At 39.3% G+C, this 22,882-nt stretch overlaps 1 protein-coding gene across 1 annotated transcript; it reads left to right on the forward strand.

The window, feature by feature from the left end:
- The first annotated feature begins 1,988 nt into the window (after positions 1 to 1,988).
- Positions 1,989 to 21,698, forward strand: klf13 (Kruppel-like factor 13). Its single transcript, XM_044123781.1, has 2 exons — positions 1,989 to 3,777; positions 19,476 to 21,698. The coding sequence occupies exons 1-2, from the start codon at positions 3,300 to 3,302 to the stop codon at positions 19,781 to 19,783; spliced, it is 786 nt and encodes a 261-aa protein (XP_043979716.1). The 5' UTR covers positions 1,989 to 3,299; the 3' UTR covers positions 19,784 to 21,698.
- Positions 21,699 to 22,882: the final 1,184 nt, after the last annotated feature.

Below are 22,882 nucleotides of genomic sequence, written 5' to 3' on the forward strand. Positions count from 1 at the left end.
ATGTGTGTTTTCATTCATTATTTTTCACTCCATGTATCACTTAATGATAAGGACAAATTCATTGCCAACTCTGTAGCCTGCTACCTGTAAAGAATGTTTAAGATAAAGTAGATAAAACAATAAGTTACAAATTTGTCATCAACTCAACACATCTCTACAATAAGTCCATAACTTTTGATACATTTACAACAGGTGATTATTTTTGTGGTAAAAGAAAGGCTCTCATCTAATTCCCAGATGATCAAATACAGATGTTTCCATTAACATTTGTTAATGTGGTTTTTGTCCTGGTGACTGGAAGGCCAAATGTAGAATCTCTCCTTATTTTTATTGACACCAGCAAATGTAGAGAATGATGTGACATAAAAGCTTGTGTAATTCATCTGTCACTTATTAACTTGATAGAGCTGCGGTTGTAGGACTTTTCATAATAACCTCAGTAATTGCTGTTTTTCATGAATCACTATGATGGCAACCATTTTAGAACAGCTGTTCTTAAGGAATTTTGTCATGTGGTGGGTTGTCATTAATGCAAAAAAGAGGAGTAAAGAACATACTTTTTCATTAAATTATTACATTTAATTGAAATATGACATTTAACAGAAATTGCCATTTTTAGTGGCAAAGTTGGAGGCTTTTCACCATTCCAGCACCACTAAAGCTAAGTACCAACAACAGATCTCATTCCACAGTTGCTGAAACATGAAGGTCGCTGCACAATCTCCATTTTGTATGTTACTAAACTCGTGCAGAAAAATAGAAGCGGTCTGACAAGGTTCTGTTTATCAATCTTTGGCAGGCATTAAGGGACTTTCAGGTTGAATATTTCACTAACTCTGCTGTGCTCTCAAATCCATTCATTTGTACTGTATGCTCTGTGCAACAAAGGTTTTGCGTTGCGTGAAACAAAGTTCAAGTGGCGCACAGCTTCCACTTTGCTGTGTAGGTGTGAGCAGTTTAGTGGAGCTTGTATTGCACTCTTTCCAAAGCTGGAATTTGCTAAAATTTAATCGTGGCCGGCTGAATGGTTGGTGGACATTTGTGCAGCCGATGGAGACGGGGTATCTAGCTATCTCATATCTCACAAGAAAATGTTAATTTTAATTGATGGTTTTAGTACAATAAAAATGTATTTGCAGATAAAACATGGCCTTCATCTACTTCTAATTGCTTTTTTAAACTGTACTCTGTTGCGGTTTAATAGAGAGTGGCACTATCAGGGGTATTTTCAGTTTAGCAACACAGGTTTTCCTGTAAAACACCCAAGGGAAGTTCAGCGAATGCAGCATTCGATCTGAAAGCCACTTTATCAAGAAAGTAAGTGAATTCATAGGAATAGACCAGCCATCGTATGTCCTACTGCATCTCGTAAAAACAAACCCAATAAGAATTTCTGGCTTGCCTCTTAGAAGCATCATTCAACTTTAGAAATGCAGAAAATTCCATCTGAGTTCTTAAATTCCATTATTTTAAATTATATTATATCTTCAAAACAAGAGACTCATATTTAACCAAGTCTTTATGGAAGATTCTGTGCCCATAGAAACTATAGAAAGCTTCCTTCTTTGCAAATTAAACATTTTTGTTGCATGTTGAAAGCTACCATATATTGAATGCCACTCAAGTTGAATGTACCAGTGGTGCAGTTGCTCATGCCAAAAATGTCTATCTGTCCATCCATCCTTACTTGAACTAGAATTTTGTTTGCCTTCTTTGGGCAGATTGCAGATTAGCATGGTGAAGAGGCACAGTGGGGGTCCCTGCTTAATTACATGTTTTGCATCTATAAAGACACAACCACACCCACAGAGTTTATACACATTTTATTTGCACTTTCTAACCTAAACATTCAGATAAAGTACAGCATTTACTGGCATTTTTGCCACATTGACATTCTGATAACAAAATTTAACTCTCACAAAATTTGAGTATAACAAGAATTCATGCTACTGGAACTATATATTACATTTTGAGATGTTCATCCATTAGAAATTGGAAACTTTTCCGCTGTCTTCTTTTTTTTCTATTTGAATCAAATTCCATCTTTTCCAGACTTATTACTGCAAATAAACTATAAATCTGACTGGTCAGGCTCCAGCCAAATAAGCAGAGCATTAACCACAGAGTTGTAGTCTTTGAGGTTTGGCAGCTTGAAATTTTTGAATGTGTCCCATGTCCAGCACACCATAATCAAATGACTGAATGATCTCCTCATATGCACAAGGTCTACAGACTCCCATTAATTACACAATATGTAATTGATGCAGAGGTGCATCTATTACAAGGCCCTTGTGTATTTTGAAGGTGTCATTACTATCATTGTTTTTGTTAATGAAAACCAGGTATAATTTTTCTTCCACTTTGCAGATTTTGTGTTGCTGCATCATGTTCAATCCCATTAAAGTACTTTGAGGTTGGAGGTGGTAACATGACAAAATGCTAAAATACTTGAAGGGTTCGGGATACTTTTGAAAACACAGCAAACCTGATTCACATGCGTGTATGGTGTGTGTGTTTATCAGTTAAGGTCAGTGCTTTGACTCTTCTTTTTTAAGAGATGACCACTGTGACCTGGGTCGCACAAGAAGGTCACATGACACTGAATGATCTTGAAATTTCCTTGGTGATATTCCTCAGCCCATCTGATCAAAAATGCACCAAGTAGGAAATAAATAGTTTCTACTGCATCAGCGTGGCTGTCTCGACAATTCCTAGCGGCAGGTAGAGGGCTGCATCCTCTGGACGCATAGAAACAGCGCAGCTGAAACTTTCTAGTAACTCGTGCTGCTCGGAGCACTTGGGGACAAGCTGTACCCAATGAATGAGCCACTCCTCTGACGATGCTGCCGAGCGCTGCCCGGCTCGACACGCCCCCAGCATGGATACAGCGAGCTGGAGCAGGCGCTCGGGAGACGCGCTCACTGTGCTGGAGACAGTCTGAAGCCGCAATGGGAGTTAACGCATCCAAGTTTCAAGAGTTCCTGCTACCGGTGTCGCTGCACTAAACAAAGACTCCGGTTTCTGCTTTCTCCCTCCCTTTCTCTTTCTCTCTCTCTCTCCCCCTCTCTTTCTGTGTGAGAGAGAGAGATCTTCTCTGCGTTTTTTTTTTTGTTTGGTGCGAGGCGTTTCTCGCACAGGATGTTGATGATTTTGGAAAGCCGGGTAAGATCATAAAGTCAGTTCTCTCTGGTGAGAACGACCTCCACCTCACCGCCACTACACAAAGGGAAGCACGGCGCAAGTACTTTTTTTAAACAGCCTCCTACACGCGGATTTATTTCATAATTATTTTTTTCCGAATGTCATTAAGAAGCAGAGGGGGCTGTTTCAAAGACAGAATGGATCACTTTGCAGCAGAGTGCCTTGTTTCAATGTCCAGCCGTGCAGTTGTTCACCCCCCTAAGGGCAACAGGGAGATTAAACCGGAGATCCCAACCTCTTCCAGGACAGGAGAAGAAATAAAGGAGCCCCTGGTGAAGGAGAACTCCTCGATTTTCGTGGTGGCGAGGATCCTGGCGGATTTTAACCAGCAGACACCCAACGGCGTTGCCGAGCAGGCAAAGATAAAGGAGGAGAGCACGCCGAACCTGAGAGAGGATGGAAACTCTGCCACACCTACCGCCACCTCCGATCCTGCGCTCAGACAAAGAGGCAAGAGATCGAGAGGTCGGACAGAGCAAGAGCCACCTCAGAAAAAGCACAAATGCAACTATTCTGGCTGTGAAAAAGTTTATGGCAAATCCTCCCACCTCAAAGCTCACCTAAGGACACACACAGGTCAGTTCGATCGGATGCAGGTGTTGAATGCTGCTTTATTGTGTTCCCGTTTCACACGAGAGTAAAACAAAACTGAGAATACTGTCTGATCTAAATAAGATATACATTAAAACTGCTTTATTATTGGTGAAATTCAAGAATCCACCTAAAATAGATAAAACTAACGCCTTCGTGTTGCATAGCTTCATAATGATACATTGCGCTGAGTTATATAAACTTTATAATGTCCTTTTAATTTCTGGGAAGGAAGGCTTGAAAACAGTGCCACTCCCACTCAAGTCTTTAAGCTTTGTCCTCCCCCCTCCACTCCTCCTCCCCACTGAACGCACGCACGCACATCCACCACCGCATTGGACAGTATGTTCAAACTGAAACTGCGGTGTACACGTAGAGAACTACATTGAGCTACGTTTCCTGAAGAAGATTGCTCCTTTTAAGAAAATAAAAAGAAATGGTTTGCTTCAAAGCAGCATGACTTTCTAAAAAAAAAAAAAAAAAAAAGCAAAACATGTAGCCATAGATGCTAGATGCGCAGAATCAGTCAAGTGTGCATGGGCATGCACGAAGTTTGCAGAATCAGTCCCAAAAGTCCAATAAATGCGCTGCGATTCAACAGCGTGTCGGATGTGACCTTCCCACACACACGCACCCCCCCACCCCCCCCTCCCACAAAAAATGACCATACCTCCAGCTTTTAGCGCTTTGCATTCCAAAGGATACGACACTGAAGAAGGGAGGGCAGATACATATCGACTGAAATTGGGGGGTTGATAAGAGCTGTGCAGTCAGTCTCCTGTCTGCCCACAGCCCTTTGTTATGATGTGCCACACCCCCGCTAGACAGACTTGCCAGCTGATCTGGCCAGCAACAGACTCAGCTAGCTGAGCCTCGACTGAGGAATCTCACTGCCTTTTCCTCGTGATGGGAGCGCTGCAGCTCACACCTCATCTTTTCGCTCCTCTTCTGCAAACGCACGCACATGCATCATCTTGACAGGGCTGAGAGGAAAACTGAGCTCTCTGGATCACAGGATAAAGCACCTTGCGTGAGCGTGACCCACATTTGAGTCACTTGCTGCAGAAACGTGCAAGCATGAAAAAGCAGCTCCAACAGATGCGGGGCATTTTTTTTATCCATAGTAACAAAACAACCGTTTTGTGTTTTGCTACACACTTTAGTCTGAGTCCCAATTCTAACAATTCCCCCCTTTCCCACAGCGTTTAGCTCATGTTGTGGTTATCTGAAATGGGACACTCCTTCAAGAAGCTGATTCATCATCAGTCCCTTCTGATTTCTGCCAGACTGAATAAAACAAGCAGACTAAATAGCCACTCACATATCATACTTTTTAAATATTTATTCAGGAAGAACATAAAGTAGACTTTGGGTCAATTGGCCCCTTCCTCAAAACTTATTGTATTCTTTCTCATAGTTTAGTGTATTCATAAATGATTGAGATAAGTAATTATAAAAATGTTCAAATCTCACATATAATTTAATTCAGTTGTTTGTTAGAAGAAATTTGCATTACACTCCCCTTACATTGGATTGAGGTTCTGATCCTTGTTTAGACTAGGATCAGAACCATGTTCTACAAATGTAACAGATTGTAACAGAAACCAAATTGGCTAACCTCCTGCTGGTATTATTTGTGTTTCTAAAACATATAATCACATTAGTGTACAGGTGACTATAGAAGATAGAAGAACATAGAAAATTACTTTAAATCGTTTCTAAAGTGGGCAGGAAATGTCCCAAGGTACATGGGCAAGACTTTGAACACAAACACCTATGAAAAATTATTAAAAAAAACACAAGCCCCAATAAAAATCTGACTTTTGCTTTTTGCATAGAGAGACATATAAGTATTTACATATGCAAATATTTACAATTGTTAGACAAATTGAATCCTTTTGTTCTTTTTGTGTTTCTGAATAACAATCTTCATATATAGTCATAAGATATTGCACTGCAATGACTGAAATATTAGTATTGCTGCTGCTAATGAAAAATATGATTACGAAAACAAGGGGAACAAGCATTTTTTAAAATAGACTTTATTCGATTAAATTATATAAAAGTTTAGTAATCCAATATACTAACCGTTTCATACATATTTTTTACAAAACAGCTGATTTTAGTACAATAGTCTCCAAAGTTGTGTGTATATATATGTATATATGAACACATAAACACATGAACACTTTATTTTACCATATGCAGATTAGCAATAATTAACAATGAAACCACATGTAATACAATGACATTACAATGGTCATGTGTCAAAAATATGTTAACTGGGAGTCCATTTTTAGAGGGTAGAAAGCCCTCCTCCTGCTCTACAGAAAGCTTTGAAAAGCCACACCCCTAAAAACAACTCTATTGGGGAAAAATGGAATTCAGCCTTTTGTCTTTCCTTCGTCTCAAACTCATCTCCCCGTCTGATTTGTGTCACTTTATTGGTAGGTTTATTCATAACACCTGCACAAAGATGTAATATTCAGTGAAAACAAAAAGAACAGACCAGCCTTAAACACTGTGGGAGACCAAATGCTTGAGGATTTTCTCTGTGGCTGGTATAGAGTCATTTACTATTGATTGGAGTCAACTTTTACTATCGCTCCAGTAGAGTCGACTGCCGGCTGTTAAATCACCACTTGTTAAGAAAACGCTAAAGGAGAGAAATGTGACTTATAATTACAACAAAGAAGATGGTGTCTTTTGTAATTACGGTTTTGTTTTGTTTTAGTGCAGCTTTACCACAGCTCATTATTCGTAGCTTTTTCTTTTGTCTTGTTGCTCAGCTTGTGTCCTTTAATTTGTGTTAATAAGGATGGTTTGTTTTGATTTAATTGGTAAGTTCCTGAAACTCCTAATTTTGCTGCCTTGTCTCAGAGTAAGCTCCAGCCTTGCTTCCAGCAGTCAGTTCCCCCCTCCATCAGCCCGGAGTTTAGTGTGGTTTTATTGCTCCGTGCTAGCCCTGCCCTCGTCTCCGTGCCTAATAAGCGTTTCCTTTCGCCTGCCTCTCTGTTTGGATATGCTCTGTCGTCTGGCTTGCTCCACTGGGCAGTGTCCTATAAATTCTGATAATAATGACCCTCTCTTCCCGTTTTACTGGGCAGGTCCAAAATGTGGGTCATCTGAGTTTAGCAGGGCTGCCTCAGCCAATCTTAGCATGTTTTCATGGAGTCAGGCTCAGGCAGCCTGCTTCCTTTCAGCCCATACTAGCAGAATCACGAGAGAACGGATCCCAGCCTAGTCAGGTTCAGCCAAGTGCTGCTTTCTAATTGAAGGAGAAACACTATAGACAACAAACAAAGAGCCAGGGACAAGATGTTCCCTCTGGCTTCTGACATTCAGGTTTGCCAGGTTTTTTTTGCAGAGGCCTTTAAAAGGAGCAGTCTGTTTTTTTTGTGTGTGTGTGTTTGTTTTTTGGGGTTTTTTCTCTCTTTTACAAAATGTTCGTGACCAATAAAAAAACCCTGGCTTAGTACATTCAAATTTTATAATGTTATTTGAAAATTCCTGAAACAATGTGTAATTGTAGTTCAGATATCACTTTTATTTTGTTTAAGTATGTTGCAAGCTGTTAAGGGGTTTGTAAAGGGCCAGTTACTCAAAACATGAACAAAACTAAAGTATTTATTTTATGCTGCTAATTTGGTTTAGCCCCTTACTTCCTTTGCATTAAATATTCTAATTCTTCCCTTTCTTAAGATGTAAATACACATTTCTTCTTTGGTCTGTGATTTGAAATCTTGGAACTCCGAGTTTGAATGTTTAAACAGTTATCGTTTGAAGGGACCCCCTCATTGGAGATAAATAGGTTGCATTTTACGTTTCCTTTTGTTCACGCCGGGTTCAACGGGGACATCCTGGGTGCAGCACACACAGACGTACACACTGAATTTAAATCACTCATTATACTGCGTTGAGTTTGATGCTTAGGAATCCAGAGCAGTTTAGGGGTCTAAGGTTACCAGCCGGCTTTTGTTTGGTATCCTTATGTTGGAGGTGGAGCCATTTTTTTCACTGCAAGAGTCCTGTAAAACGTAAAAAAGCAGAAAAAATGTGGTGACTTCAGACTGATTTACAAATAGAACGAGTAGTGGTCTATATTTTTTCAAGATTAATTAAAATTTTCTCTTGTCTTAATGTATTAGACCCACCCAGTGGTGTGTTATGATTTTAAGTGAAGTCTTATTAACATCCCGTATTCATGTCATGCACACTGACATCTCCAGAAACCTGATGGCCCCTCGCTCTTCTTCCAACCAAGCCCCCCCACAGCCAGATCTTACAAAAGCCCATCTTTTCAGGGTACAATACACATGTGAAACCTGCTGGTCACACAAAAGGGCCTGGGGCCAATATTTCTTAACGACAAAGAGCCTAATGACATATTCTACAGTTGGATTAATGGTTTTTTTTCTGAACCTCTTTTGTGTTCTGCTTTGGTACCACTAATTCTGTTAGATGGTTGTAAAATCCTTTACTGTCCTAAACAATAAGTGGTACCACCTGGAAGCACGGCTACAGTCTGGTTCTTCAAATGTGCTACCTATTTTTAGTCAAATAACTCTGGTTAATGACATTTTTACATGGGAAATTATCCCAAATTCCACATGGAAAGAGCAGCAGGAGTCCCTCATTATATATGCTTCATCCCTGCCAGTGGTTTTATATTTGGCTGAACTGTAACACAGAGTGCTCAGTGTTCCTGTGTGGTTGGTGGCAGTGATGAGGTATCAGGGTGGAGATTGGGTTTTCCTGAATCCATTCTTGGCACGCTTATGGGTAACAAAAATAAATAAATAAAAAATACTGAGGGGCTGAAGAGTTCAGCCTGCCTAACTGACCAGCAACAGGACTTCCACCAAATAATGCTGTCATACAACACATTATGAAACTTCTGAATCACATTCAGATATTTAGATAATGATGTCAGATTTTGCTGCTGCTACATTAATGACATAGCTAGCATTTTTATATAGCACCTATTCAAGTAGAAAATGGCTTGCTCTGGACAAGAAGCATAACCTATAAGGGCCAAGATACGTTGCATAATTTCAAATGTTTTTGTTTTTTTTAATACCCATTAGGCCAACTATGATCCAAGTATGGTTTCCTGCAGGTTTTGTCTATATGTACAGTATTGCTTTTAGCCAAACCATGTGGATCAGTATACAAAGCCTATTGTGAACCCAGGCCCACTTGGAGCACGTCATCATGTATGTGTATTGGAGCCAGGTATAGGACCCCACACAGTACAAAGAGCAACATTCTTTTATGCAGCAACATAATGTGAAAATATTACTTTTTGCAGTGCTTTGTGCTTCTCATTATTTTGCAATGGCAATTGAGTTGAAAATTAGTCAATATTTTGCGGCAGCCATAAGAATATTTCAGCCAAACTTAAATCTGGGGTTTCAGTATGTGAAAAATCGGCCAAAGAATATCCCAAATGCTATTGTTTGAGGGCTAGATTTTAATTGCCTTTAGGTTTGATGCAAGAAAACTGTGGAGAAAAGTTTGGGTTTGTATTTGTCAAAGACATACAATTTGAATTGCCTTTCCTAGATATCTATTTGAAAACCGGGTAAAACCTATTTAAGGTGCCATAATGGTTTTTGACAATGTAGATTGTATTTTGTAAATTTAAGTGTATTTTGTAAATGGAAGTCTCATGTAAGAAACCCATGGTGAGTTCAGGTCTACTTTGTACCTAATCACCATGAGCAAAATCAATTTTAAGGCCACATATGCAGTTATATCCAGTACTCTTTCCAACTCCTTTTGAAGGGTTTTGAGAGTAGGTGAGTATTTATGTCATATATTGTAGTCAACATATAAAAGCCTGTGGACATTTATGTATGAGGCTCAAACGAGTAAAGAATGGGCTGATAATGACCCCCAGATGGTATTTTTCATAGTTTAGTTATTGCCCCAATTTTAACCGCCAATTAAATGTTAATACAGTGTAGCCCTGAATAATAAATGGGTTAGAGTTGTGTCAGGGAACTGAATTTCTTGATACACATTTGAGCCCTGGCAACGACCTCAGACCCAAACAAGAAACTTGTTATTTCCTATTTTCACCCATTAAGAAAAGAAAAATCCATATGGGAGTCATCTACATATCTGGTCCAGCCCTTCTTCTATTTGGCTACATGGCCCTGTTAACATTTTGAAATATTCTATGTATTGTCCTTCTCATTATTTTTTATTTGAAAATGGGCTTAAAATATGATCATGAGCAAAAATTCTAAACTTTTTGTAATTGAAGTCAAATTTTATTGAGTTATAGAAAAGTCAACATTACAAATTAGAAAGATGGAGACCCCTGAGCCAGCCTGATCTCACTATCCAGTACATCTATCATACATTAAAAAACATGTTCAAGGAGGAATAAGCTTTAATTTCACATCTGACTTTGTGTAATATTGAATCAGAAACATGTTTCAGTAAAATGTGTTTGTAAAAATGTGCTTACATGTATTGATTTAAGAAAATGTTATTGGCTGGTATTGCTGAGAGAAGTTTGCGCCACAACAATTAGCATGCCTTGTCTGCATCTTAGCTTTCGTTACTTTAGTCTAAATTGCAATTTCACATTGGAGAACTTTTGCTATACATGTACAAATGTGCCTTTGTTGCAGTGTATATTTTGCTATTCTGCTGTGAAGCAACAGTGTGTATCATTATAACTGGTTGGCCCTGGAAAGCCAAGTGGAGCTGTTCTTTGTGTCCACAGAAACACGGTATTAGTTCAATCTACTTGATCCTCATGGTGATAATAAAGCCAGAGTGGAGCCGCCATCTTGCCTGGTAATCGTCTGGTGCAGGGTTACTGTTCCACTGAAGATATCTTGCAGGCGTTTCTTGGTGCATATGCTAACCATATGTTACCCTACATGTGCTGATAGCAGATCAGATTCTTTTTAAAGAAGCAATAATTTTTTATTGCTTTCATTGCAATTTGACTGTGAATGAAGCAGTCGAGCATGCAGCGCTGATAGTCATAGTGCTGAATAGCCTCTGTCAGCCCTTGCCCTGACTGTGGTGTTTTCAGTGGCCCCCAGGGTTCATGTATTCTTTAGTTAGCTGTGGAGTAACTCTATAAAAGCCGCTCTGTCCTCCACCAGCCTCTCCCATTGCTTTCCTGCCTGAGAAGCATAGTAGGTGCTGAAGCGGTTTGTGTTGCGAGATCAAGATCTGGCCACGTCTTGTGGTGTGGGGTTGATTGGAATAGAGGGATACAGACCTGTGGAAGACTGTGAGTTTTTCTCCACAACCACAGTATGAAAACTGCTACATGTCGCATGTGATGAATGGATCTGCAGCACAAAGACAGAATGTACAGTAGAGTGCAGCAGGATGGGGGTGGGGTTATAAACCAGGGTATTCACTGTCAGTGCCATCTATTAATGTAGGTCATTTATTCAGCTGGAGCCAATTTGATTAAGGTTTGTGGGTGCACAACCTTAGGAGTAGAACCCCCTGCGGTCAGAAACTTACTCTAACTGTGTTCACTCTCTGTTGTAAATAGCTGGTTGAATAAGAGATCAACTTCAGGCACTTTCGGTGGAAGCAGTTTATCTTAATTCTTTGTGTCTTAGTTTGCTACTCTACAGTATCTTGCAAAACCATTAGTACTTGTGGATCTTTTCATTTTTGACACGCTACAACTCCAAAAACAAACCACAATATTTCCATTCTTGGATGATGGGACAAAAAGTCCTGTAGAAAAGTTGAAAGCTTAGGATATTGTTTTATAACCTAACTGCTATAAAGTTCCCTACAACTTTATCTCTGACCTATTTGTTGTGTTCCTTGATCTTTGGGGTGTGATTTGCTTTCTAATGTTCTCCAACAAACCTCTGAGGCCTTCTTTTAACATACGTTCTTATATAAAGTTTAAATTACATACAGGTGGACTTTGTTTTTCTAATTAAGTGACTTCTGAAGTCTGCTGATGAGATTTTGGGGTTAGCAAAGTACAGGGGGCTGAAGGCAATTGTAGGGTACTCATTTTAGATTTTTAATTGTCAAATAAATTAAATTCAGATTGTTACATGATGGCACAAAAGTAGGTCCTGAGTTTCCCAGCCAGGGTTCTTAATGCATGGAATTTGCATGTTCTTGACATTCATGTGTGATTTCTCTGTGGTATGATCTGGCTTCCTCCTACAGTCTAAAATCATCATCTTTAAGTTGACTGAATACTCTAAAGTCACCTGTTACACTTTTCTCCACACGGAACGCCAAGCATTGCCAAAGATGTTTGTTTTTGTTGGACAATATCTCATTCTTGGGTGTGTTTTCCTTTGCTTCTGGGTTTTTCTCGTCCTTCCTTATTGCAGTTCTGAATTAAAGAGACAAACTTGTTGCACACACACTTACAGTGAGAGCAGTCAGGTCATACAATGTGAGAACAATCTGTGAGCTATGAATTATTGAACCCTATGATGTAGTCATACAGTTTGAGTGGGAGCTGAATGCAGTTGCTCAAAATATAGTGTAGTATATGCCCAGTTTTAGGAGATATACCGTTTATACCACAAGTACAAGCAGTTGTATACAATGTATGGACTGAAAAACAAAATTTTAATCATGTGTTCTTCTTCTACGTCACAATTATGCAGTACTTTGTGTCTGTCCATCTCAACATATCCTTATTTATTATTCATAAATAATGAAATGCATTTAAATTTCTGGTCATTAAAAACTGAATTTGAAATAGTATCTTCACTCCATGTGCAATGTGTGGACTGCGTGAACAATAGCATGTGTATGACTAAATGACCAGTTATTTGTTATGAGTTAAGGAAGAGAGTGGCTCATTGTCTTATCAGAAAAACGTCAAAACTTTTCTCTCTCATCCGCCATTAGCCTTTATCGGGGCAACTGGAAATTTCTCCAGCCTGCATCTCCTCCAATCACAGTGTAATGTGGCCTCACAGGATCTGGCCTTTTTTCAGTGCCCATGGAGGATGTTGATATTATGGGAGCAACTGTGTCAAAAATGTCATGTGAACTGGCATCTTCCTGCTTGACAATTGTAGACAATAATTGGACATCACTGTAATCACCCTTTAATGACAACAGCTATTTGTCTGCTGTTGGTTAACTTGACTTTGAAGCGTAACGCCGCCTGCAGCACATCTAACACCGTGTCCTCAGGTCTAACAGAGTGACTGATTGTTAGAAAATGTAATGAAATGGTCAATGCAGACCGCCCTTCCCTAAATAGTTGGATGGATGAAGTAATGTGTCAAAGTGTGAGCAGAAATCAGAGAGTCCCACTTAACTCACCTCCATGGCTGTATGTGAATGTCTGTAGGCCTGCAAGCTGGCTGGTGGGAGAGAGTTACGGTTAGTGCTAGCAGCCTGTCTGACTGAAATGCATTACGAGAGAGCCACTCCTGCTGGGAGAAAGGCTGCTGCTATTGTTCTCAATGTGACAGCTACCAGCTAATGAACAGAAGCAAGCGAGCTAGCTAGGTCCCTATCAATAAAGGCAAAAGATGATAATACAGGAACCATAAATGTTTCTGAAACACCTGACGTCACCTTAGGTGTTCCAGCAGAGTTTGTTTGCAACTTACTCTTAATTAAGGTGCCAAAAAATAAAACATGTTACTACTTAGTGATTTTTTTTTCCTGCTAATTTGTCTTCTCTCCCACCAAGTTATTCTCTCATAGCCGAGCGGACGGATAAACAGTTGCTCTGATCACAGATGTGTTTTGACTCAAGCTGTGTCTTTCTGCAGACCACAAAACTTTTTCATGCCTGTGTTGTTATTTTTACACATCCAGAGCCTATGTATGCTGCTTTGTGAACAATGAAAGGAGGAGCTGCAGAAGCCTTAATGTATATTTTTTTTCTCTTGCCCACACATGTTAGCGTTTATATCGTCTTGGCATGTGATGGTGCGTGTAAAGTGAAAGAGGGCGGGTGCGGTGGGTTTACCCCGTCTGCTCTAGCAGTTTGTGGCAATGAGGGACTCGGTGATCATTTTGGTGTTCTTCAAAGCCGTGCGATTGGTCTGTCTGCTGGCTCCTAGCTGGTTGCAGGTTATAGTGTTGTAAACATGAGACGAAATTATTGGGTTGTGCTCAGCTCTACCACTGGAGTGAGTGTCCCTCTCATTTCATGTTGCCAAGCTGGCTGTTCCACTAAACTGACACAAATGTGGAATAAATCCAAGTCCTATAGGGCACTGCCTGCATTCTGGCTAGAATAATTAGTTCCCTTTTTGAAACATTTGCTTCTAAAATTCTTTGCATGTTTGAAGAAATGCTTCAGGGTTTTTCATCTGAGCTTCATCAAAAGGTTAGAAGCAGTGAATATGCTACCTAAAGTAGATTACGTCCTTCAAGTTATTTTTGTTCAAACTCAAGTTAAGTCCTTAATGACTGAAATTTCCATTTTGACATTGCAGATGTGCCATTTACTCTACTTACAGCACAGAAGGCGGTAATTAAAGTCATTAACCTTAAGCCAAACTTAGCACATAAAGACTACACATATTAATTATTTTCTAAATATTGTACATGCAAAACATTGTAAAATTTAAGCATTTATTTTAAAAGCCTAGTAGGTTACAATATTTATCTTTTGGACTGCTGCCCTAATTTAACTGTATTAGAATAAAATGTCAGATTTAAGCTGTGCTTATTTTACAATAACCTGGCCTGAAGTTATTTAATTCACATTTCAGTGTTTGAAGCATTCATGTGGTCCTTATCATGATGCTAACAATTACATTTAGAACCAGTCATGGTCTTTTGCGAAAGGGACAATATTAGTCATTACCTCAAATTGTTAACAACTACTGGCTTACTTTGATTCCTGATAATTTGAGAGAACGATTGTTCATGGGACTTAAATCCCAGACCTACTGAACGAGTGTAGGTCAAGCATTAGGCCTTTGTTTTTGCAACTTAAGAGTGACTCATGAAGACCCACCTCTGGCATTGTCATTTAGTAGGAATCTAGGTTTATGTGCAGTTCATATTGTGAGGTTATTAAAGACAATGACTATTTCAATAAAAATAATAATAAAAAAACACCAGTTAAATTTTCACAATAATTTACTTTGTTAAAGCGCTTGAAGCAAACACAATAACAGTTTAAAAGTGTGTAAAATACCAATTATCTTAACTATTCTGGCATCTTTGAGTTTTAAGACAGACGTCTGCTTTGGTCTTGCTCGGAGAAGTTGTTTGTGTCAGAGACCAACTAATCCGGGTTTATGCTAAATAAAGATCTCAGGACGGTTTTCAGCTGCGGGAAAGATATTAGCTGCTAAAATCCTTTAACCAAAACTCCACTATGCCAAAGTATCCAAAAATTATGTATCTAGGTTGTAACTCAGCAGGAAACAGAAAGTTTACTTCAAGGTGATCACCCCAACCAAGGAATTTACTCTTGCTCACTTCTGGCCGGGAGTCACATGGAATTGTTCAGGTGTATGCTGTGTGCCTATGCCTGGGAATGCAACAGGAATTTTATCTACATTTAGCTGAAATGCTGGTAGCCGTTGTTGAGGCAGGTGATCAAATTCACTTCCTGCACCGGTGCCTGCGTCAAAGAGAGATTTGATCTCGCCCTTGCAGATAGAGTCCGTTACACATCACGGATAGATTCCATTTCCCTCGAGCGTTTTCTGCAGACACCACTGAGATATGAATGAGTTGAGGATGGAGGGATGAGATGCTTATTTACTGACCCACTGGACTCAGGGAGAACAGTTATATAACTGCAGCACCTGTGACATAATCACACCACCTTTGAGTGGGGGGGTTAGTGGGGGACACTAGTGCTTAGCAGAGGTGGTTTTTGCGTGCATGATGTAACTCACTTTATGGGTAACTGGGTCACTGTGTTCGTTTGAGAGAAGCTTCCCTCCTGTCTCCCTCCACCAGCCCCTCCTTTTGCCCTCACCCTCTGCAACTGACACGTTCTGCGAAAGGCAAACCATGCATGTGGCAAGCTGCCAGGAATGGGATAACCAATCGGTGGGGCCTGACATCACAGTCGCCACGCTGCCCCGCTGTGGGAGGACTCTAACTGGATGGGAAGAAAGGCAAGCTCTGGTCACATTCTTTTTTCAGCAGAGATGCTGAGTAATCGCTGCAGTCTACAAAAATAGCCTGGACAGTGACATCCCAACGGCGCACGCAGTGTTATCATTTTCATTGAAAGCATCTAAACATGCAAGGGTAGGGGTTTTTTGTAGTGTAACAAGTGAGTCCATGATAAATCTTTTCAAACTTTCTAATTTTTTTTTTTTAATTATTTTTATGTCAAAATTTAAGATTAAAAAAAAAAACAGGTTGCAAAAAAGTGGCCACTCAGAATACTTTTTTGGAGGGACATCTTTTAATTAAATTTTAAGTCTTTGATGCTGAGATTGGATTAGCATCCCACTATTTATCAATATTTGCTCTCTCTGCCCTGTAGTAACGCTCCAAAACTACAGATTGTTAAAAGAGCTCTAATCCACAGCTGAGTTGAATTTAGATCTGGACTTTGCCTAAGCAAATCTAAAACTCCAATCTTCATTTTACTAATTCAGTCTTATGTGATAGTATGCGTGAACCCACAGAAATGCAGAAAGACAAAATTCCTCTTCATTGATGCCTTCAGGTGTCTGCGTGATCACTTATGCAACCAGGTTATTGCACTTTTTAAAATATTTTCAACACTTGTCCCCTCACTAGATTTGTTTCTTTTTATAATGATTTCATGCGGCCCCATTTCACATCATAAAACCTTGGAGTAGGCAGTATATTAGTATATGAGACCAACGAATAGCAAAACGTTGTTTGAGACTAGGCCTGTTTTTCTTGTTTAAAAACTGTAGTCTTTAAAGTCAAAAGCTTTTTAAAGTTTATACAAAATGCTTTAGGGATTCATCTAATTTACTGAAGTTAGATATTTGATGCTTCCACAATACGTTATTTTATCAGGCCAACCAGACGGGGTGGCTCAGCTTTTCATCTGTTCAAATATTAATGTTGGTTGGATCTGTTACTCTGGTTATTGACCCTTAAGCAGCTTGCAGAACTTGGCTCCACTTTTAGGTCAGTGACTCATTTTGCAGTGGCAGGAGGGCAGCCCAAGCTCCCTTCTTCTGCTGATATGATATTAAATCAGTCCAACATGACACACCTCAGTCAGATGAGTGTCTAGTAATTTAAACTCCTTTTTAACCAGGCACTATATGTATTCCTTCTGTGGTTTCAAGCTGGAAAATCAATGTGTTTTTTACTAGTTTTCATTAAAAAAAAACACACATTATGTCCATGTGCAAATTTATATTCATTGGTTAGTGAGTTTAAATACAATGAAGTGATGCATGAACCTACAGGAACTGCAGTAGGTAGGGCTGACTGTGTTTGTCTGGAGCTGAGGTAAGGCGTCAGAGGCAGGAACACAAGCCATACTGTCTAGACTTGCTCTGTCTGTCTGCATGTTTTGTAAGCATGCAAAAAGGGGGGAGGGAGGCTAGGAGGGACCTAGACCGAGTTCATGTTTTTGAGACTCTCTGGCATATGCTAGCGTATGAATGTTTGACGGTGAACAATGCTTGTTTCCATTGTGGCCCACAGGAGAAACCAAAGAACAAAGAAAGCTTTTGGCGGCCTTTTTTTTTTTTTTTTCTTTTTGTGCCATCTATAAACATTTATGCATCTCATTATATTTTCTCATTCGTGCCTCAAACCATTGGCGTGGGTTTGGATAATGATTGATAATTCTTATTCAAAGGAGAAACTCTAAATGTTTAAAGATTAAGTCCTGTGCTCGCTGGATGTGTTATTTTGTTATTCAGAAACTCAATGAATATGTACTCAACAGCATGATCTATCAGGCAAACTTTGTGGGTTGGTTTCAAGCACACAGTTTACAGAGTAGAATGACGTGAAAACATAATGTATGAGGTAGCATACAGGGGGTTTTAGTAGATTTGCTTAAATCCTCACTTTAATTGCATGATGTAAGGGAGAATGTGTGAATTTCCATGTTCCAAAGCACAAATAGCTGCATGTTTGAAAATGGGTTGGGTAGTCATTGTGAGTGTGATTAGCATCTGGAGCTGTATAATTAAACTGTGTCTGCTAGTTCAGTGTCACGCCAGTTTGTTGGTAATTTATCACTACTAAAGCAGTTACAGCTTATTAGTTTTGTCATGTTTTCAGATAACTCTTTGATTTTTAATATCCTTCTTACAGAGTTATTAGCCTGTAGGAATAACATTGTTTATTTATTCACAGCGAATGAGTCATCACTCATTCACGTGATGAGGTGTTTATCAGATTAAGATAACCAGTGTTATTATCAGGTTCCATATGGCTCACTCACATGCACTCAAATTATTAATGCTGCCAAGCAAGCCTGGTAAACCAATGTAATCAAACATCAAATGAAAGCAGAGACCTGTTGTGGCCCATTTACCGCTAATCACATATAGTTTACATTCCTGCACGCTATTCTCCAAAAAATATTTTGCCTTTTTAGAAGTCAAATCATGTTTTGATTGTGTTCTTTAAGCCTCCAAACTCATCATTTGTATCTCACCACAGTATTAAAAACACTCACTTGTAGTTTTATAATAGGGAGCAAATTTACATATTTAAACATTTAGCACACAAATAAGATGGCTACAGTCAATACTTTATATTAAATTCTATAGGGGATGATTTCATTTTCACACTTAAAACAGCATGAACAGAATAACCCATAAGTTGTATTACAAGCAAAGTGATGTTTGGGTTAACTTAACTGATTTTTAGGTTTACATTAGATCCATAGTAAAATATCTGACTTTTTGAAAAACAATCTGTTATTGGCTACGCAGAATTAATCCATTACCAGCATGAATGTATACCAAAATTTTAGAACAATAATATTTTAAACCAACCAAATATTGCCACGATTTTACCACTTCTTGTTTCCTCCTGTGAAAGAGAACTGGAAGTCTGATTGAGTCATTGAATAGTTCAAAATGGCAGCCTCTAAAGAATCACAAGAATCCTACTACTTTCTTCTGTAATCGAACAAAATGGATCACAATTTTTTATTCAGCGATTGATTGACACTGCCAACTTATGTTGCAACAGCACAAAACCAGTATTTTGGCAAAAGAAATGACCCAGACGTGGCTTTGTGCTCTGTGTATGTGTGTGTACACATAGCATGGGAACTTGAAATTTCTCAGCTTGGAAGCAAAAGCCACAGAGAAAGTTTCTATTGTACTTTAATGTTATTAGAAGTAACACAGGCTTTTTGAGTTTAAAAACAGTGTGGCCTCACACAAACCTTACATAATGTACTTAATCTTCTTGTAGCATTGGAATCAATGGAACCTATCTGACTTTGGAGGTTGTCACCCCATTAAATGGACATTATCATGTCTTATCTCTCCCCTGTGGCCATGAGGGGTCGATTTCTGTCTCTAAGGACCCTATATCAGACATTTTCACTAATCCTGATAGAATACATAAAAACCTTCAGAGATTACTGATGAACGACTTGTTCATCAGACACATTTCATTTGGCATGCAGCATTCTGTTGCTTTCTTCTCCTCATCTCTCTTGACAAAAAAATGTCAATCATAATGAGACAATTTACTAAGACACTAGAAGGATCTAATTGTTATGCCACATTTCTCCTATCTGTGTTCTGCAGGTGAACGGCCCTTTCCATGCACCTGGCCCGACTGCAGTAAGAAGTTTGCCCGTTCTGATGAGCTGGCCCGCCACTACCGCACCCACACAGGAGAGAAGAAGTTTGGCTGTCCACTTTGCGACAAGCGCTTCATGCGCAGCGACCACCTGATGAAGCACGCCAGGCGCCACTCAGATTTCCAGCCCGGCATGTTGAAGAAGCCCCACAGTGGCAATGCCATGCGCCCCAGTTCTCTCAGCGACTACAGCCGCTCGGATGCATCCAGTCCCACCATCAGCCCCACCCTCAGTCCAGCCAACTCGCCTTAAACTGAAACCTGGTCGCACTTTTCAGGCCCACAGACGTGAGACCTGCAATTTCATCATAACACTTCTGTTGCACAGTTGTCAGCAACCCGCTACCCCCTTCCTTTGCTATTCCTGTGCTTGCTGTGGTGTACCATACTGTACATAAGTGCTTATTGTAGTGCAATTACTTGTGTGATCCTAAAAGAAGATAATGCCTTTCCCAGATGGCGATATCTCCATTCTGTACCACATGTCTGTATTTTTTAAGCTTCTGACTATGGCTAGTTGTTTATTGTATATTCACAGTTTAGAAGAAGGAAAACGAAACAGACACCAACATATGTCTTCTCAAAATGTTTTGATTTTAACAGATTTTTTTATTGAATGGGTTAGGAGAAGGGGTTCACACACACACCTCAGGATTGAAGACAGTTGCTTTTTCTGTAATACCACAGTACTCAAGAGTACTCACATTGACTGCACAATATACTCATCACTTTATTCGAAAATTCAACGGGGAGTTGAATTTTGCGCCCTGCTCAGGGATGGCCTTGTTAGCTTGAAAGAATGAACATGGTGAAGAGAAACATACAGTACATACTATACTTCAGCCTTACACTCAACACAATTTGCACTCTATGCTTTGTTTGTTGGCTTTCACATTTGAAGAAACCAGACATAAAGTCATGCGGTCATTTTGCTAAGCTACAGTTTGTGTTCTGTCCTACGTCTAAAGTGGAGGTCAAATGTAACTCTTCTTTTCTGAGAAAACAATCATTGAACCTGCCGTGGAAAACAAATACATCAGTGCTAATACTTTTTGACATTACACTGGGTATAAGATGTGCACTGCATTTAAAAGTTGCAGTGCAAAGTGTGTGAATCTACATTTTGAGGCGGATTGGGAGTATGCTAAGTTAATTTATTTTTTTTTTTTTACAAATGTACACAGGTTTAAAAAAATAAATAAATTGAACCTTTACCTGAGAATGAAATTTAAAAGCAGCTGTTGACGCCTAAAAGTAACAGGTTTCCTGCAAGTTTCAGTAAGTTCAGTGAAATGCTTTTGAAGACTATTTTGATTTACATTAAAGTCCTGCATGATTTATGAGGAATAACTTAAAAGCACATTTACTTAAAAGCTTGTAATTAGCTTAATTATTACCTTAAGCAACGTAAACACAGCATTGTCAACTTTAATAGGTGTTTCCCAGCTCTTGGATGTCTGTTGAGTTCCTTTACATTAATGTTACTCAACCTTTCAATGCATTTTTGGAGTTAATGAGGTACGTTAAACTCTTTTAAAGTCAACAAATAAATCAGTCTCATGATCTATAGTGTAATCTGTCAAAACATCTACTTAAGGGAGATTTTTTAACTTCTTAATTGAATAAAAAGTTCTTCTGTACAGAAAATCAACATAATTAACACCCTACTTAACAGTTAGGGTCACTTTTGGATGAGCAAAATGTTACACAAGTTAGGAAAACAGTTTGAAGTTAATAAAAACCAGCTAATACTTTTGAAGAGAGAAAGAGGAGCTAAACTAGAGTTTAATATTGTCAAAACCATAAAATCTAGACAAGGGAGCAGGAGACCAAATAGTCACTGGAGATGAAAGTTCAACATTTGGAGGTCTGTGGACTTTCCTGCAGTATATTGTAAGCTTCAGAGAAATTACTGATGACGGTTTTTAGCCAAACTAAAATCCTTGTTTTCACACCAAACCTCTTTGAGTAAATACTTTCCTATGACGAAGGAGCTAGTTGTGGATGACGACAAGAATTCATAGATTTTGATTATCTAAATATTCAATTTTAAGGCCAAATAATGCTTTATGGGGTTTGTAGTTTTATCACAGCATGAAAACAATAACATTCCTAAGCCATAGCTACAAATCACCAACTAACTTAACATTCCCAGTGCGTTTTTCTTTTTTTTTTTTTAAAATAAATAAATACTACAACACACAAAGGTTAATCAAAGAAGCAATGAATGAATGAATGAGGTAAGCCATAGCTAAATGTATTTTAGGAATGAATCTGAAAAAATCAGGAAAGACACTTGAGATAGCTGAAAGTAGGACTTTTGAAAACCTTGCAAAAACCCTGATTTCAGCACACATTCCACTTAAAATGGAGAAAAACAACGTCAGTAGCAGCAAGATATTTCCACCTCATCAAGCACATAGGAGAATGTACCAAAGAAGTGCTTCTTATTCAGTGCTGAAGGGAACATCGAAGGTAGTCACACACTCAGTCACTTCCTCCTGGCTCAAGTTCCCTAGAGGAAACAGCTGCACCCAAAAGAAGACATTCCCACCCTGCTGGAGGTAGTGCTAGCATGATGTTTGCCCAGCAAGGCCTTTCTCATCTGGCTCTACCTGTTATTTCAGCGAGCCTGCTGAATTACATTAGTATTGCCTAATTAGGAGGTCAGACGTTGGCTAGCGCAATTGTCTGATCTGAGCTGAGGGAACAAAGCAGATATCAGCAACAAACAGGCAAGAGAGGGCAGGTCCTGATAAAAGAGGAGAGGTTTTATCACAAGCCGAACAGCACAAAGGAGGAGACACACAGAAGCAGACACCCCCCATTTCCTCCTCCCTCCAACTGTAGAAACAGCCAGCAGAAAAAATAGCTGTAATTGGTAGCTTGATCTGAACTGCAGGATAAGAGGAAATGTGTACGAACAAGAGCTGTTTGTAGACAGCACTAGCAGCGTGGGTGGGAAGCTCCATCCAAAGCACAAACAGAATTCCTTCTCATACCAGCCGGAGAATCAGATTTCACAATTCAGAGGAAACCGTCACTCTGGGCTTGCATTGATAAACCTGAGCTTCCAAACAGCTGCTTTCAAACTTCCTGTCTCTTTACAAGTTGGGGGATTTGGGGACTTTCGAAGAGTTGCAAAAACATTGAAACCAACATCAACATATCAGCAAATTGCTGCGCTCACCAGATTAATGTAAACCCAGCATTTGAAGCTCAAAAGTTACGATGAGAAAGCTGACAGACATGCCTCAGTAAGTCAGGCGAAAGTGGAAATAAGCACCACTATCAAAACTGCTGCACCCCTGCCTGTCTATATGTTATGCCCGCACTTTTTAAGTGCTTCACT

This window comes from Gambusia affinis, linkage group LG08 (assembly GCF_019740435.1).
Source record: "Gambusia affinis linkage group LG08, SWU_Gaff_1.0, whole genome shotgun sequence".
Taxonomy (NCBI): Eukaryota; Metazoa; Chordata; class Actinopteri; order Cyprinodontiformes; family Poeciliidae; genus Gambusia; species Gambusia affinis.

Excerpts from the sequence above, each read along its gene's own strand:
- klf13 (XM_044123781.1), top strand. The coding sequence starts at position 3,300 with ATGTCATTAAGAAGCAGAGGGGGCTGTTTCAAAGACAGAATGGATCAC. Across the intron at positions 3,778-19,475 it reads TCACCTAAGGACACACACAG|GTGAACGGCCCTTTCCATGC; the intron begins GTCAGTTCGATC and ends TGTGTTCTGCAG.